Genomic DNA, 18,261 nt, shown 5'->3' with positions numbered 1-18,261 from the left:
GTATTTAACATGCTGCGTGTCTTAGTTTAACAGGTGCATCACGTCTCAGCTGATAAAGTGGTTCAGTAACTTTAGAGAGTTCTACTACATTCAGATGGAGAAGTTTGCCCGGCAGGCCATAAATGATGGTGTGGTGGCAGCGGATGACATCAGAGTGAGCCGTGATTCTGAGCTTTACAAAGTGCTCAACATGCACTACAATAAGGCCAACGATTTTGAGGTATGTGCTCACTTACAAACACATGCACAGGCTCAGATGTTCTGACACAATGTTGATGATTGTGACATTTATTAACTCTTTCCCTCCCAGAGTTTTTTTTTTTAATTTGCCAGCCAGCCCTAGCATTTTTGAAATTTTCACAAAACCTTCATGGCCTTCAGAATATTTTGTTGTATTAATATCTGAACATGCAATATATAAAAAGAAATAGTCTTTGCTTTTAATCTAAAAAAAAAAAAAAAAAAAAAAAAAAAAAAGTTTTATTGTAGCTTCATGTATTCTTTTTTTTATCAAAACTTCAATGTGGGTAAGTTTCATAAAACAATACATACATATATATTTTGAACAAAAAGCTGAGAAAATAGCATTTTTGTCAAAGGCTACGTCCGGCTTGGATTCAGGCCAATGATCAAAACATATATGCAGTAGACTGAGTCCATGAGCACCCCTAAAGCTTGCAGAATCCTATACCTCATCCTGGGTCGATATTTCATTGGTAACGTTAGGCAGTTTTGATTTATATGCTTTATTGCATTATTTTACATGTGCGTGAGCAATGCTTCTATGGCTTGTTTCTGCTTCTTCTTCGCTTGTATTTTGATCCGGAGATTCTGTACTCTTTCAGAAGATGTGTAAATGCATCACCTACCATATAAAGGCCTGTTCACACCAAGAACGATAACTAGAAAGATAACAATGAAGATATAGTCCTAAAAATCGTTCTCAATATTAAAGATTAGCAGAGTTCACAACACAGCTATAACGATAACGGCACAGGGAAACAATATCTTTGGAATCACTTTCAGAACGATTTTATCCAGCTGATGAATGAACGATAAAAACACTGACAGCCAATCAGAATCCATCCTGCTGTAATGAGCTCGAGCATTTAAAGTGACAGACAAGAACGTGATTAGAATAAACAGAACGATATCGTAGGCTGGTGTGGGCGCTAATATAGTTATCTTTATTCTCATCGTTCTTGGTGTGAACAGGCCTTAACAGTGAAAACATGGATTGCCGGAAAATTACGTCAATGGCGGGGAAAGAGTTAAGGTTAAATTTTGGTTAATGTTGAGAGTCAACTAAGAAAAAAATTGATTTCCTAAAGAGAGTAACCATTGTGGCTTTGTTTGTGCTTTCAAAACATTGCTTCAAAATGCACTTTTGTGCACAAAATTGCACACTTGCACATTTTTTGCTGTTTGAGTTGCAATTCATTTATGATAGTCTATTGTAATGCAACACAATATATTGAATAGATGTATATACCAAAAAAAGTATTGTTTTGTGAATCAGTCAACCCGTTCTAAGTTTGTAAAAAATATTTTTCTGTTCTCACGCAGCTCACTCATAAAAACACACAAAGACACTGTTTAGGGATGTATGGACACAGTCCTTCAATAGAGGGACTAAAAGATATTCACCTAAATGCAAAATAACTATAACTTTTTATTACACAAAACTAAAGTCTTCACACGAAATGATCCAATAAAAAAACATTTGCAAAACATGTAACCTGAGCTTTTGGACTCATATCACCAACATAATTAGCTTATTATAAAAACAATGGAAAGTCTTTGCTGTCTTCACTATAGAGTGCAGAAGACGTCATTTTGCAGCAGCAGAGTGGGACAGAAGTGCTGTGAAAGGGTTTGTTTGAGTGTGTTTATAGGGGAAGGTGACCTGCCAATGCTGAGTGTTCCTGTGGCACAAATGTGCTGGAGTCATGTGATAGAAATCTACCCCCTCTTTCTCACTGCAACAGAATCTCTCCATGCCCCTCCCCCCCAAGACTCCATCCATGGTCAGGGAAAAATGTTATTGCTCTGAACTCCATAAAGTCTCCTGAGCAACCTCTCAGTTATGATTCAAATATCAACTTTGTCTCAGATGTTTCTCCTAACATTCATGTGGATAGCATTACTTAGATCATTTGGTTATAGACGAATTTTACAGAAATTGTTTGAGTTCATATTTAAGTCATTGACTTTTGATTGCTCAGATTTCCAAAGATACCAAATGTTTGCATAGTTTCAGACATTTTTGTGATCTTTGTCTAGCTAGAGTAGGCACATATCAAATATGTTATATTAAAGATAAAAGATATTAAATGCTCTGGTTTCACTTCCTTGTGATGGTCTCTTTAACACATTCTGTTGACTATAAGTAACGCTGCACCTACATGTCTATTAACTCTCATTAGAGTGTTAGAGTATTAGTAGACTGGTAGGGTTAGGGTTAGAATAAGTTGACATGTACTTGCAAAGTTACTTACAGTCAGTAAAATGTCTTTTGGGGACCATCACAATAAACAGTTAGCAGATATTAAGCAGACAGTCACTAATACTCTGAGAGTTACTTGTCATGTAGTTGCAAAGTTTCTTATAGTCAACAGAATGTTCAAAAGGGACCATTAAACTAAAGTGTTACTAATGATCCCAGTGATCAAATTTTTCTTACTGTTGATGTTCTTTCCTTATTTGACTGAATCAAAGAAATGGGAATACTTTTATACACACACACATACACACTGTTCTGGTTCCAGGAACTGCATCAATACTGTTATTTACATAAATAAATGAGGAATTTGCAAATAGTGCTGAGATCAGTGTACAAATCTACTGTTAGGTCCATCACATGCTTCGTGAGTGTGTATCTGTGTGAAGACATGGAAGGGAACATGTTTTGCATGTTAAGGATTTTCTCAGTAGGTATCTAAGAGATGTGATGGCTGATTAAAACTTTGCTTAGGGAAAGTGTGTCAAGCCATGCAAATTTCACACACAAATCAACCACCTTGACTTTTACCTGTGTAAGTGTGTTTGTGTGTGTGTGTTTATGAGTCTGTGTTTATCCACTGAAATGGGAAATCATGCTACTTGTGAACTTAAATGTCCCTTACACCCCTCCCCTACTGCTTACATCATCAACTGAAACCAGATTCATGCCTAACTAGCAGCACACACTCATAGGCTGCGTACGAAATCACATGCTCTCCCAAGTAGGTACTTATTTTGAATAAGTACCTACTTTGCGAGCTCCAAAAAAGTATGTTCTATATAATATGAATGTGTATAGTATGAATGTAATACGAACATACTATATTCGCCATGTTGTCACTGTCATGTAGCTGTGTTTCCACTACCCTTCAAATTGTGCAAATTAAAATTCCACAAATCAAAATTGCGAATTGAAAATATGCCCAAATGGAAACACGTCAATATCGCAAAAACTCCCATATACAGCAAAAAGTTTTTACACTTGCATGAGGTGGTTTTTCTGGTAATTCGAAAAAGGAATATTTTTCAAAACTGCAATGGAAACAGTTTTTTCATATATACAGGTCACCTGGTGTACGTAAAAGTCGATAATTCTTTAAAGATGTTTGGACAGAAGACGAGACAGTGTTCTTTATTAAACTCATAAAAGACAAAGGAATTATGGGAATACTGGATTCTAAACAACAAAGAAATGCCACAATTTATCAAGACCTCGAAGCAGATAGGAGGGTGAAACACCCAGAAACACCTAATACATGGCCGCTCCCAAGCATAAAGGGATTTCCTTGCCATTAATATTTGGATAACATGCCTACGTCTCCTTATATTAAAAATAATGGCTAGTGCAGTGGCCGCAATATACTTAAACCTAAAATCTGTTGCCATAATTTTTGGAATGACTTATTGCGAGAGGAAAAAATTAAGTTTTAATCGCATAAGATCAGTTAATGGAAATGGCATCATTTCACAGTAGATTTTTATAGACATTAAGAAAATATCGCAAAGGTTTTGTGCAAATCTGTAATGGAAACCTAACTAGTGTCTGTTGTGTTGCTTCACTGCAATTCACAAATGGGATAGTAAAGTGTCCATCAGAGTTTTTTTTTTCTTTCTTTTTGCCTACCATTTTAATGAGCACTGTGAATTTCAACATACTTCTTTTGTCACATACTGTTTTTCACCTAGTAGGGAAGAATGTAATTTCAGAAGCAGCCTCACACTTCTACAGATCCACAGCTTTGTTGATCCTAGTCTTGGGAATCTGTTTTCTGCTTCTGTTTGATGCTGATGTGATTTGTTGTCACACTTGCTCCTTTTGAAAGGGAACTCGTGCTGCATCCCCAAGGGGTCGCTATGGGGAATGCCTCCGGTGTCTGAATGCCAGGTGTCTGAATCGTGAGTCTAAACACGACAATGAACTTGACATTGACAGGCGGCAGTCTATGACGTCACCACAGGTGTGACCGTGAGTATAAAAGGGCACCTGGAAATAACATCATCCTCTTTCTTTTCTTCAGTATACTGGTTTGTTTGACGTGTGTTTATTCAAGACAAATCTAGGATTATGGCGAGCACTAGCACCAAAGTCTTTCAGACAGTGTGTTCCTCCATGTCAGGTTCATGTGACACCAGATGACACAGACAATATGTGCGTCCCTTGAGGGGGCTGTTTGTGTGGATTTTGAGTGCCTTTGAGGAATTTTCCTTTTTTCGAGGGTATTGGGCCAGCCATCTGTGTCTCGCGGTTCAGGACCTGCTGCGGCTGAGGCGAGTAGGAGACTGAAGTTGTGGGGCTCGCAGGTGGAGCTAACAAATGAATTCAGAGAGGTATGATTATTTCTCATTCATTTGCGGTTGACAAGAGCAAAAGCTGCCGGATGATGATGTGTTATCTCTCTCATCATCTGATCTGACAGCGAGCGCACTCCTTGCTTTGGGCTATTATGAGCAAGACGAAGCTGATGAAATAGATTATGTTTAAAAAAAAAACAAAAAAACTCTTTCAGCCTGCTTGCTCGCATGTGACGAGTTTTTGGATGTTTGGATTAGATATGCCGTGGAAACATGAGAAGCTTGAGCCCCTTCGCGGTCGCCTTGATGAATGTTTCCTGTCGGGACATAACTGTCCACCTCGTACGTGCCTTCCTTTTCTCCCAGATCTTCACACTGAGGTAAAGAGATCTTGGAGAAAGCCATATTCTGCCCGCATCCATCACACTCAGCCGATGTATGCTGTTGTTGAGGAGATGCAGGAGCATGAGCATGCGTCGATACCTCTGATCAAAGAAACATTGGCCAGCTATTTCGTGATGGGTGTGGCATCCACGTTGAAGGCTCTGTCTCTGCCTACTAAACCTTTTGGCGTCATCTTGCATCTTAATGGCAGAGCATACGCAGCAGCAGGCCAGGCTGGCATGGCGATGTACACTTTGGTTGTGTTGCAAGCCTATCAGGCTGATCTGCTGAATGACCTTTTGTTTTTTTGTTTGTTTTTACTTTTACATCTGCCTTACTGATGGTTTGGCATTAGTGGCTAGCTTTTATTTAGGCCTCTGCACTTTAGAGCTCTGCCATAATAGCAGTTTTGGGTTGCAGGCTCTCTGTGAGCCTCTTTGCTAGACATCCTGAATGTGGGGCATTGTTAGGCCTCCTCTTGATTAGAGAGTCATTATTCTGAGGCCTCTGCTTCTAGAGCTCGGCTATTATTTGCTAAGTTGTCAGGCTCACTGTGAGCCTCCTTGGCTAACTTGTACATCGTCAGGTCTCCTCTCATTAGAGGGAGTTATCTTATTGAGGCCTCCGCTCTCTAGAGCTCCGCTAGGGTAACAGTTATGAGTTGAAGGCTCTCTGTGAGCCTCCTCGTAAGTTATCCTGAGCATGGAACGTTGTTTAGGCCTCCTCTCAATAGGAGAGTCGTTATGCTGAGGCCTCAGTTCTTAGAGCTTGGTTATTATTAGCTAAGTTGTCAGGCTCTCTGTGAACCTCCTTGGCTAACATGGGCGTCCTCCGGCTTCCTCTCGTTAGGAGGAGTTTTCTTACTGAGGCCTCCGCTCTCTAGAGCTCTGCCAGGTTATCAGTTGCGGGTTGTAGGCTCTCTGTGAGGCTCCTTGCAAGATATCCTGAGTGTGGAATGTTGTTAGGCCTCCTCTCGATAGGAGAGTCCTTATGCTGAGGCCTCCGCTCCTAGAGCTCAGCTATTATTAGCTAAGTCGTCAGGTTCTCTGTGAGCCTCCTTGGCTAATATGAGCTTCGTCAGGTCTCCTCTCATTTTTGAGAGTTGTTCACATTGAAGCTTCCGCTCTTTAGAGCTCCACCAGGATAACAGTTGCGGGTTGCAGGCTCTCTGTGAGCCTCCTCGCAAGTTATCCTGTGTCTGGAACGTTCTTAGGCCTCCTCTCAGTAGGAGAGTTGTTATGCTGAGCCCTCCGCTCCTAGAGCTTGGCTATTATTAGCTAAGTTGTCATGCTCTCTGTGAGCCTCCTTGGCTAATATGAGTGTTGTCAGGCCTCCTTTTATTTAAGAGAATTGTTTTATTGAGGCCTCCGCTCTCTGAGCTCCACCAGGTTAACAATTACGAGTTGTAGGCTCTCTGTGAGCCTCCTCGTTGGATATCTTGTGTGTGGAACATTGTTAAGGCCTTCTCTCAATTTAGAGAGTCATTATGCTGAGGCCTCCGCTCTTAGAGCTCGGCTATTATTAGCTAAGTTGTCAGGCTCTCTGTGATCCTCCTTGGCTAATATGAGTGTCGTCAGGCTTTCTCTCATTTAGAGAGTTACCTTTTTTTGAGGCCTCCGCTCTCTAGAGTTACGCCTGGATATCAGTTGCAGGTTGCAGGCTCACTGTGAGCCTCCTCGCAGGTTTTCCTGAGTGTGGATCGTTGTTAGGCCTCCTCTCGATTGGAGAGTCCTTATGCTGAGGCCTTTTGTTAGCTAAGTCATCAGGCTCTCTCTCTCTGAGCCTCCTTGGCTAATTTGAGCGTCGCCAGGCCTCCTCTCATTTTAGAGAGTTGCCTTCTCTGAGGCCTCTGCTCTCTAGAGCTCCTCTGGATATTAGTTATGGGTTGCAGGCTCTTTTTTAGCCTCCTTGTGGAAAAGTCCTTGGTGTGGAGCGTTGTTAGACCTCCTCTCGATAATAGAGTCGTCATGCTGAGGCCTCCACTCCTAGAGCACAGCTAGGCAGTAGGGTAGTGTGCTAGGTAGTTAGGCTCACTTTGAGACTCCTTGGCTGCTTACCTCAGTTCGAGTGTGTTAGGCCCCCTCTCAATCTGTGAGGTATTATTTAGGCCTCCTCTTTGCAAAGCTTTGTGGGCCAGCTGGACTCAACCCGGCACTGCCCTTGGGTTACAGTGTTGTCAGGCCTTTTGTTGAGGCCTCCTCTCTCCAGGACTGCTTTTTTGCGAAGCTCCGGCCTATGGTTTTCACTGGTGCACCTAGGGATGAAGACTGTTTGAGTCTTTGACTTAGCTCAGCCAATAAGGCATTCATCCCTTCAGCATGGCAGCGTGGGTATTCCATTCCCCATAGCGACCCCTAGGAGACGCAGTGCGAGTTCCCTTTCGAAAGGGAACGTCTCAGGTTATGCATGTAACCACGGTTCCCTGAGAATAGCGAACAAGACGCTGCATCCCTTTGCCATGCTTCAAGCATTCCTGCTCAGTCTCCTACAGGCAAGAAGTGGATGACATTATTTCCAGGTGCCCTTTTATACTCACGGTTGCACCTGTGGTGACGTCATAGGCTGCTGCCTGCCAATGTCAAGTTCATTTTCGTGTTTAGACTCACGCTTCAGACACCTGGCATGCCGGAGGCATTTCCCATAGCGACCCCTATGGGGTGCAGCATCTCGTTCCCTATTCTTAGGGAACCATGGTTACATGGGTAACCTGAGACGTTTTCTCTCATCCCTTTTTTCCTCCTTCAGAACAAATCAACACACCTATGCACAAAGCCTTTTAAAGGGGTGTTTACACGACATGGTTTTCTACTAAAAACTGAAAACTTTTTATGTGTTTTGGCCATCAACAACAACATCAACAACAGCGTTTTGGAGGCCTGAAAACACAAGTAATGCAATGCGTTAATCCCCTCTCTTCCAGGTGCATTTTTGATGTGCATATAACAGGCTTTTTTTCTCCGATTCTCTGATACTGGGCTCTAGATTAACATATGAGAGTAGTGGCACCAGGTAATATAACACAAAGTATAGCATTATAAATATTATTTTTTTAAAGAATGAAAATACGAAAAAAAAAAAAAAAAAAAAAAAACTTTTAATAGAGCCACAGTGTTTACAGTTTTTTGGTGAGCTCAACCTACCAACGGTTTACTTGCTTTCAATTGTCTCTGCATATTAAGCAGGAGAAAGTATTTTAATGTCAACAAAAAAATAAAAAGAGGAAAAAAATCCAACAGAATACTCACAATTAATATAATTTATAAGGCCGCGAGAGTAAAATAAACTAGTTTGAAGTATTTCACTAGTTTGTAGATGGCTCTGAATATGATTTTAAGTAACATAATATGATATTAAATAGGGATGTGCAACAGCGATCGAGTACTCGAGTACTCGACCTTGACAGCGACGATCGATCATGTAAACGATGATCGAAATGTTTTTTTCTTTTTCTTTTTTTTCTGATTGGTTATAGCAGCACTTTGGGTGGCGCCCTGAGCTCTGATTGTTTAGCTTTCCACAGTATGCGTCAAAAGACGTGAGAATGGAGCGAATGGCCTCAAAGTCACATAGTGATGTCTGGCTTCACTTTGACAAGATAGATGAAAATACAGTTCAATGCAAGCTGTGCAGCGCCAAGCTTTTATCTTGTACTGAAAATATTCATAATTAATTTAGCAATAATCATCAGTGATTTTCATACTGTAAAATAACATTTTGGTTGATCAGAAAGTGCAAATTGAATCCAAAATACTGCTGAAATATTAGAATACATAAAAAAATTACAATAATGACACTTTTTAAAGCGCAATCGGAGTTACGCCCATTTCACACTGCAAGCTTAAGCGGCGCGTGAGCAGCGCGTGAGCGTAACTACATCGTCACTGCAGCTGCAGAGACGCGCGAGTATTCACACTGGAAGCGTTTGTACAGCGTCACAGCAGCGGCTCGAAGCTACATATAAAGTGAGCATTTCTTTACAAAGACAGCTATAAATTTGTTTTTATAAGTTGGTCATTTATAAACTTAATAGTCTTGAAAGTTTGTTAACATGGGGAGGTGTACAACATTCGCATATAAACGTAAATAAATAAATAAAAATAAATAAATAAAAGCCTCGTGTCATCCATTGCTGCGCATGAATGAGGTAAGCTTTGTGTTTTACACCATCTGCCGCGTGCACATGTTTACAAGACAGCAAACTCTGCGAATAAAGCCAGCAAACTCGGGTTTGATTTGGGTATGCTGCAGCCTATATATCTCTCTGTGTAATAACTAAAATAATGTTTATATATCATATTTTTTGGCTAGTTTACTTTAGTGTTTTATAATACACCATACTTTAACCCAAACTGAATAATTAAAAACAAGTTTAAATAGGTAAATCTTCTATAGGCCTAAATATTTTTGATTCTTAATTTTCTTTTCTGTCATACTCAAATTCTTGTTAAAACACATTAGACATGCTTATTCTGTGCATTTTGAACACTTTTTGTGTGAAATTATATTTATTTTGTCCATCAAAAGTGTACTTTCACTTTAATTGAGCATCAGCAGCGCAGCAAAAATAGACTCGGCGCCGAAACCCCCGCTTCACTGCTGCTTACGTGACGCTCCTGCTTGACCCTTAAGGCTGATTTATACTTCTGCGTCGAGTGTACGCCGTAGCTGCGGCGTAGGCTGTGTGTAGCACGCGTAGCCTACGACGTAGCCTGATGTGCACCTCTTCAAAAATGTAACAACGCGTCAATTCTGCGCGGACCGCAAGAAGTGCTGTGATTGGTCTGCGTTTTCAGCTTCCATATGAATGAAAAAACACTCTGTTCCAGGGGACACATTCAGTCAAACTGCAACCTAGTGGTCTGCATGCACGTCAACGCGGACAACGACGCAGAAGTATAAATGAAAACAGACGCATAGCCTACGGCGCAGAGGCTCCGGTGTAGGTCCGACGCAGAAGTATAAATCAGCCTTTACGCGCTGCTCCTGCTGCCAGTGTGAATGCTCTCATTGATTAGCATGCACGCCGAAAAAATACGTGTTTAGTTTCATGCTCAAATGCAATGCCCGATATTGACTTATTGAGTTGTCAGGCTCTCTTTATTATTGAGTTATTTGAGACGGTCATATTGCTTTTAGATGTTTCTTTTAAAAAAATAAAAAATACTGATGTTATAATAATGAAGCAGTGCTTTTTTCGTAATATTTGTTCAATGGCATAAAAAACGTGCAGGCGATTTATGGAATCACTTAATAATGTACATGAAAATAAAGCACAGATCTGCCATAAACATATCATTATAATGAGAACTTAATAGAAATCTACAGTAAATTCTGTCCTTGCCCGTGTTTCAGCGCGCTGTCATGAAAGCGCATCACGGCGAGAGCTCTCTCTCTCTCTCACTCTCGCTATAGCGCGTAACTTAAAGTTCACTGCCATTTGCATACTTTTGTGCCGATACAAGTTGTAATGTTACATCTATATTATGTATCTAAGTTATTTGATTAATATCATAGGATTTGTCATAGAACGAGCTTCAGTTTATTGGCATAAATTCACTCTTCACCTCAGGCAGCTATTCCTTTTAGATGCTTCCTTATTATTAACATTACTGCATCATAATCAGTCTTAACAGTGTTCTAATCACGTTTTCATGTTTTCATGTCATATTTTTATTTTTAACATTTACTTTACTAAAAGTCTTTATATATTTTCATTATCTCCATGACGGCCATGCCCCGCCCCCCGCACACGCCCCGTCCCCCGAGTACTCGATTACTCGTTTTTGAAACCTATCGATGATCGAAATGAAAAATTGCCAAAAATGCCCATCCCTGATATTAAAAGGATAGTTTACACAAAAATGAAAATTCTGTCATCATTTACTCACCCTCATGCCATTCCATGCCAGAGAGAGTCCCTATGTGTAGATGTCACCTCCGAAATTTTGCAGCGTGTAATTGGCTGTCAGTCGAAAAAAAATTATTTATGATTATATAGCCTCAAAAGAGTTAATCCCTTTATAATCTCTAAAAAGATGTCACTTTGTTTGTTAATGAGAGGCTTCGCGATCATGCAGAACTCAGCACTGAACAAAAACTCTGGCGTTTTGAGTGGTGAGTGGATTCTGACTAAATGAAACCCCTGTCATTGCGTTCAAGAGATCAACAACCATGTCTGTGATTGGCTACATTTCTCACCACTGCAAAAATATGTTGTAAATAGAAATATTTGGGCTGCATCCGAAAACCTAGGCATCTGACTTGTTTCCTTGCTGCCCTATCAGGCAATGACTTGTAAGGCAGTGTTTGAGCATGAAGACACCTCACGTCACAAAACTGATTTCAGACATACTTCTGAGGCAGCGTAACGGTTTACAGCAAAACAGCGCGAGCTTTGGTGAGAACTAAACAAATATTTAATTACTACAGTAGTGATTTCTCGCTAGAAATGACATCAAAAGTGGAAAATGTTGGTCAAAAACGTACATTTACACACAAACTGACCAGTAAACGCAACTTTCAGACGCCATCTTTATTTTTCTAGCTCAACTGTCACAGAATGGAAAGCACAGGATTGTGGGATATCAAAGGCAGTGAAGGATACATCTATGTTGCCTTCAAAAATCGATCAGATGAAGGTATCTCAGGAGACAGGAAGTGAAGCTAACATTGGATTCGGACCTGCCTTGATGCCTTCCTACCTTGGAATGTGTCCTCTGAAGGCAGCGTTTTCCTGTTTTCGGACGCAGCCTTAATGTTTTCCAGAGCGGAAAACACACTGGAGTGTTTGCCTAATGTTTTGCCAATATACATATATGAGAGTATTATTAGTATATCAACTGAGGGTGCTCTTATTTTAATTTAAGGGTGCTCAGCGTTTAACTTTGTGATGTTTTTTTACCCATGTTTTAATTTTTTTTTTTTTTTTAACAAAAAATTATTTGTGATCAAATATTATTTGGCAGACCCCCTACAGTACAGCCCCAGCTAACAGATTTTTGTTATAAGAACGTTCTTTAAATATTCAGTGTTGTTTCTGGAAATGTAAAAAATGTCCAGTTTTCTTGACGTTAGAGGAATGTTTTTTATAAGGTGTGATGTTCCTTAAACGTCCTTTTAACATAATTTTGATTAACAATTCAACATTCTAAGAATGCTGATTTGTAACATTCCAAGAACATAAAAATGTCCAGTTTCCTTCATGTTAATAGAATGTTATTTAAAGGTTAGTATGATGCAGTGGTGTAATTAACGAAGTAATAATACTTCGTTACAGTAGCCTACTTGAGTATTTTTTGGGAGAATCTGTACTTTACTTGAGTTTTTATATTTAAATCAACTTTTACTTTTACTCCACTACATTTCCTAAATAAAATGTATACTTTTACGCCGATACATTTTCACAAAGCATTTTCATTACTTGCTACAAAATAAAGTCGGAAGAACAGACTGCAGCAAGCATGTGCAAACAAGTGCTCGCACAACTGCGGTTGATTTCATTTTCCGGGTTGCGTCCGTTGCTGGAGCAGCTGAGAAGAGTGCGCTGTCATTATACAGTACGAGAGCGACCTCTAGAGGCGAAATAAAAACTATCACTGATGCCTCGTAGAGTTTGTTTTGACACGTGACGTAAGGCTGCGCGCTGCACAGAGCGGGACACTTCAAAAACGGATTTAAAACATAGACAACAAAACGGTATGTTATACAGTGTACACTACAGTACATGTTTTTATATCATTATAAAGTAATTAGTTTGTTGACTAGATGCTGCATTAGTGGAGACGTCTGCTGTCGAGGCTGAAAGGATGCTAACATTAGTAGTACCTCAAGCGGTTAAAACAATGTGACAAAAACACCAACTGTTTAATGTCACGATTCATTTGCATTAGTTTATATCCATTTATTTGCTGTTATGCATTCGTTATCCAGTGAAGTTACATATCTAAACTGTATCCTCATCATGCAGCGACAGAAACATAAATCAGAAATGTATTCGATTTCAGTTCTTTTTTTTTCTCGGCACTGTAACACATATTTTGATTAGATAATCATCAAGTTTTCTAAAATAGAGCCAAATAATGTGTGAAAGTATACATATAATAGACCTATGCTATGCCTTTGTGTGTAAAGATGGCAATGATTAACCATGACTGTTTGGATTTATATGAAATGGTAACACTTTACAATAAGAGTCAGTTTATAACATTCAATAAGGTTAATAAAAATATTGTTCATTGTTAATTTCAACATTTACATTTTAACATTTTAAAGTTATCTTACATTAGTTATAATGCACTATGAATTAACATGAATGATCAATGTATAATTAATATATTAGTATTTTTTATTTAAAACTTACAATAAACTTACAATTTTGCCTTTTTTTTATTCAAAGAAAACAAAATGTAAGAGTTAAAACTGAACACAATTTTGCTGCTCAAACTGTGTATAGAAACTATGTATATTTTTAATAAAATATTTTCTGAAGATAAAAGACATTAAATCTCTCAAGATTAAACAACCCCACAAACAGCATTACCAGCTTCACTTTTTACTAACCAGATTGACTTTATTTCTGTCAGATGTCTATAGCAGTTCTTATTGAGAAGTTGATGTTTGGTTGAAAATGTTTAGTTTGAAGTCACCATAATGGGATCAGCATTTTGCTTTAGTTGGGCTCTTGACCCTTGTTTTTTGTTAAGTTGCTTTTTTTTTAGCAATTGCAAGTGTTTTCAGAAAACATTTTGGCATTGATAAAATGGATCAACATGTTTGTTTTAATGGTCAAATGATTGCTTTAAAGTGGTTTAAACAATTGCTTATTCTGTAGTTGTTGACTTACAGAATTGAAGCATTATTGAAAACTATACTACAGGGCTGTTGAATGCTCAAATCTGATTGGTTGACACACGTTCTAAGGTGTGCAATTCTTTTTTTAGGGAAATGCACGGCTAAAGTAGTTCTAGCAGATCTTGTCCACATTGCAGTTCTATATCACTTCGCCAAATGATTTCGGTTATCTCAATAGGTCCTTACAGCCTACAACCGCAAAAGAACCAAAACCCACAACGACACCGACCAAGCAAATAAATATAGTAAACAATAGGATAAAAACGATTATTGTCATGGTTTTTGCCACAAAATATGTACAGATCAGGTAGGCTAATTAACATATGCTGCTTATTCTCTCTCTCTCTACTTTGTTAATAACTGTATCAGTGGTATTATTCTGCTATCAAGGCTCAAGCCTTCGTTACTAATTACTAGGAATTAGCAACAGAGGCTTGGGATGAGATGCGTAAGAAATTGGTCCCACACACAAGTGTTTTAAGGACAAAAACCTGATGAATGTCTTGAAATACAACATTGGAACAGTGTCTTGAGGTGTGATCACCATAGTATAAGCAGAATAATTGACTCCAGGGTGTTGAATTCTTAGAAAATAATGCACACCGGAAGTGTAACGGCCATGATGCGAAAGAGAGCGACTATTACACCGCGGGTGTGCATTATTTTCTAAAAATTCAACAGCCCGGAGTCAATTATTCCTTATGTATTAAACTCAGTTTTAGATGTTGAATATTGATGTCTGGGACATGACATTGTTAACTTTCTATTTATACACACACAGACATCAACATTCGGCATATGAAACACAACAATGGTAACATGTTTCAAGCCAGCATACAAAACACATTCATTGCTCCCAGCATGCATTGCGGCATCAATAAATTATGCAGCTGAATTATTTTTTGATTGTCACCATTGTTGAGGTTTGTATGATGAGTGTTGATGTCTAAGTGCGTCGCAGTGTCTTATCTTTCAAATAGTTGTGAACAATCTTATGCAAATCACTTCAGTGTTTCAAATGATATTTGTCAAATCAGTCTATTACTTTCTTCTCAAAAGATACTTCAGTTCCAAAAGTAGTTGTTTAAACCACTTTAACCCAGTCATTTGACTGAAATAAAGTCAATCTGAGGGTGCGCTTTCCAAAGCGAACTATGGTCGCAAGTTCCGTCGTTATCAATAGAGTTTAATGGGATTTAAGCCCCGGGTATACTTCATTTTCCACGCCCAGACGCACATCTTTCAAAGTATACTTATTATTATTATTATTATTATACTAACCACGGATGCGCACGGATGACTGCGTTCGACACATGCGCAGAACAATCATTTCTATATTCATTACCAGGCATCGTGTCATCAACGGGACATTCGCTGGGCAGGATCGGAGAAGAAAAATAGTGCATCCACCATTGCAACATAGTTAAGAAGATACACCAAGAGAACAAGAATCAAAAACGATGAAGAAGGCATGCTTCTGAGTTTGCTCGTCTTGTTTTTGAATCGCTCTTTACTCACTCTTCTTCGACGACTGCACATTGTGCTCAGTACTGTGCGTATTGCCACCTAGTGGACTCTTCTGACCTGCTTGCGCATGCGCTGTTGCACGCGCACCGTCTGCGCGGTCTCGAAATTTGGGCTGCACGCAGACAGGGTTTGTGGCCGTCCACATGATGTAATTTTCGTCATGCGGACGGTGCCAGAACGCAGACGGCTGAAGTATACCCGGGGCTTTACGATCATAGTTGGCTAACGATGCTTTCGGGAAACGCACCCCTGGTTAGTAAAAAATGAAGCTGGTAATGCTGTTTGTGGAGTTCTTTAATCCTCCTCTGCTGAGGTCTTGAGAGATTTAATGTTTTTTTTTGTTTGTTTGTTTGTTTGTTTTTTTATCTTCAGCTGATTTCATCTAAGGCTGTGGCTGATGAAAGTTGTAGTTTCTGTTCTTATTTCAGCAGGTGTTTGAATGATTGAAAGAATGTTTTAGGAACATCATACTAACCTTTAAATAACATTCTATTAACATTAAGGAAACTGGACATTTTTATGTTCTTGGGATGCTACAAATCAATGTTTCTAGAATGCTGAATTGTTAATCAAAATTAAGTTGAAAGAAAGTTTGAGGAACATCATACATTTTAAAACATGTTCCTCTAACGTCAAGAAAACTGGACATTTTTTACATTCCCAGAACCAACACTGAATATTTGGAGAACGTTCTTATAACAAAATCTGTTAGCTGTGGACTCCCAGTTGAAGATCTTTGGTTTAGTTACCAACATTCTTCAAAACATTTTCGTTTGCGTTCCGCAGAGGAAAGAAAGTCACACAGGAACAACATGAGGAATGACATGAGGGTGAATAAATGGTGACAGAATTTTCATTTCTGGGTGAACTATACCTTTAAGTTATAGGTTTTATCATATTCACAATGTGGCAAAACATACAGTACATCTAGTAGTTATTGAAAAGTGTCAAGCTTGCTGACTGTCCTTTTTCAGTGTGTTTATGTTCCATTTTCGGTGAGAAATTGTGCTGATTTCAGGATTCAGATTTCTAAAGTGATATCAATGTGTTCTTTTAATTGTTCTACACTTTTACCTGAGGGTGAAACACAGTCTTTGGGATATCCACACCTCTGACCTTGAGCAATCAAGGTCTCTGCAGTGCAGTGAAAAACAACACGCTACAGTTTCAGAGGTGTGATTGAGTTTAGTCATGTTCCAAGATCCCCTAGGGTCCTCATTTGAACACAGTCCACAGTCTCAGGCAATTGCTAGAGATGGTCACATCACCATGGATATATATTAGGGCCATACTGTATACACATCCAACAGAGGACTGATAAAGACCTTATGGATCTATTATAATGTACCTTTGTATGTTTTTACGGTAACATTTTATTGCGATAGTCTACAAACTATAAGTAATTTGCAACTACATGTCACTACCAGTCAATAGAGTAGACTTTATTTTGGTGGCAGACATTCTACTGGCTATAAGTAACTTTGCAAGTACCTGTACATGTCAACTTATTCTACTAACCTGAACCCTAACCTAACAGTCTAGTAATACACTAATGACAGTTATTTGACATGTAGTTGCAAATTAATTAGAGTTACAGTAGTTGAAATGCAGTTGCAAAGTTACTTATAGTTATAAACTGTAACCATTTTTACTTCTCTTTCTAGTTTTCTCATGTTCTCACCTGCTGAGTTTGAAAACAGTCATTTCACAACTACACAATTTTAGAACACTACAAAAGCAACAATGCTCAATACTTTTTGGATTGGATTTCATTTATACTTTATTTAGGTCATTTTCACAAAATAGTGCCAATAAGTTTATTATTATTAGTAGTATTCAATTGGAATTCTTTTTTTTTTTAATTATTTAATTTATAAAGGCTGCTGCTGAACCTTTAAGATACCATATCTGATTAGTCTCAACGTACCAGAGGACAAACCACCAGACACTGAGAGGCCGCTACAGTGGGATATTGCATCCCGCTGTAGCAGCCTCTCAGTGTTTGGTGGTTTGTCAGATTAGCGGTAAACAAATGTTGTTGTTGTTGTTGTTGTGGTTTTTTTTTTGTTTGTTTGTTTTTTCAAAAGCTGATACAAAAACTAGTGCAACCTGTGCATAGTTATTTATCATTGCTAACACTAAACAACAACATTATTTCAAGTTTTTCAGGAAGGAATTAATATATACTACCAAACAAAAGTTTAGACATAATTGAATATTACTGTAGAAACTAATACAGTGCTTCAGTGATGACATAGTTTTGTAGGCAAACTCAGAAGTTAGCATTACCCTGAACTCCTCAACAAAAAGCATGTAGAATGTTTCAATTGGCTTTTGGATTATTGCAGAAAATAAGCTCTTTGACCAACAAAGGTTTTCTGATTCTTACGTTTTGTTCATCACGACAATGAACACAACTTTTATGAATTTTGAAGCCTAAATACATTAGGCAGAAGTAAAAAGCTAAATGTATGATATAAATTAACTTGACTTCAATGTCACCATCACTAAATTTCTACTAGTAGTTACATTATACTGTCACATAGAATTTTAAGCAATTAACCTCACCCCTAACCCTAAATCTGAACCTAACAACTTCTCAACAATTTAGAAAACATAACAGTGAGTAGTGCTACTATTTAAATTTATGATGTGGAACCATTTTATCACACATAACTTGAAAATCATGGCATCCACTTACGCAAA

The 18,261-nt window shown here is 38.6% G+C and overlaps 1 protein-coding gene across 1 annotated transcript in view; it reads left to right on the top strand.

Annotated features, from left to right (window-relative positions):
* The window catches only part of LOC127502553 (prospero homeobox protein 1-like), a 41,969-nt gene that overhangs the window by 7,353 nt on the left and 16,355 nt on the right, over positions 1-18,261 (top strand). The window contains exon 4 of the mRNA XM_051875534.1: positions 26-220. Within this exon, the coding sequence (XP_051731494.1) occupies positions 26-220 (195 nt within the window). The remainder of the gene's footprint in view (positions 1-25; positions 221-18,261) is intronic.

This window comes from Ctenopharyngodon idella, chromosome 20 (assembly GCF_019924925.1).
Source record: "Ctenopharyngodon idella isolate HZGC_01 chromosome 20, HZGC01, whole genome shotgun sequence".
Taxonomy (NCBI): Eukaryota; Metazoa; Chordata; class Actinopteri; order Cypriniformes; family Xenocyprididae; genus Ctenopharyngodon; species Ctenopharyngodon idella.
The sequence above is the reverse complement of the archived record's forward strand: the minus strand, read 5'-3'. Positions and strand labels throughout refer to the sequence as shown.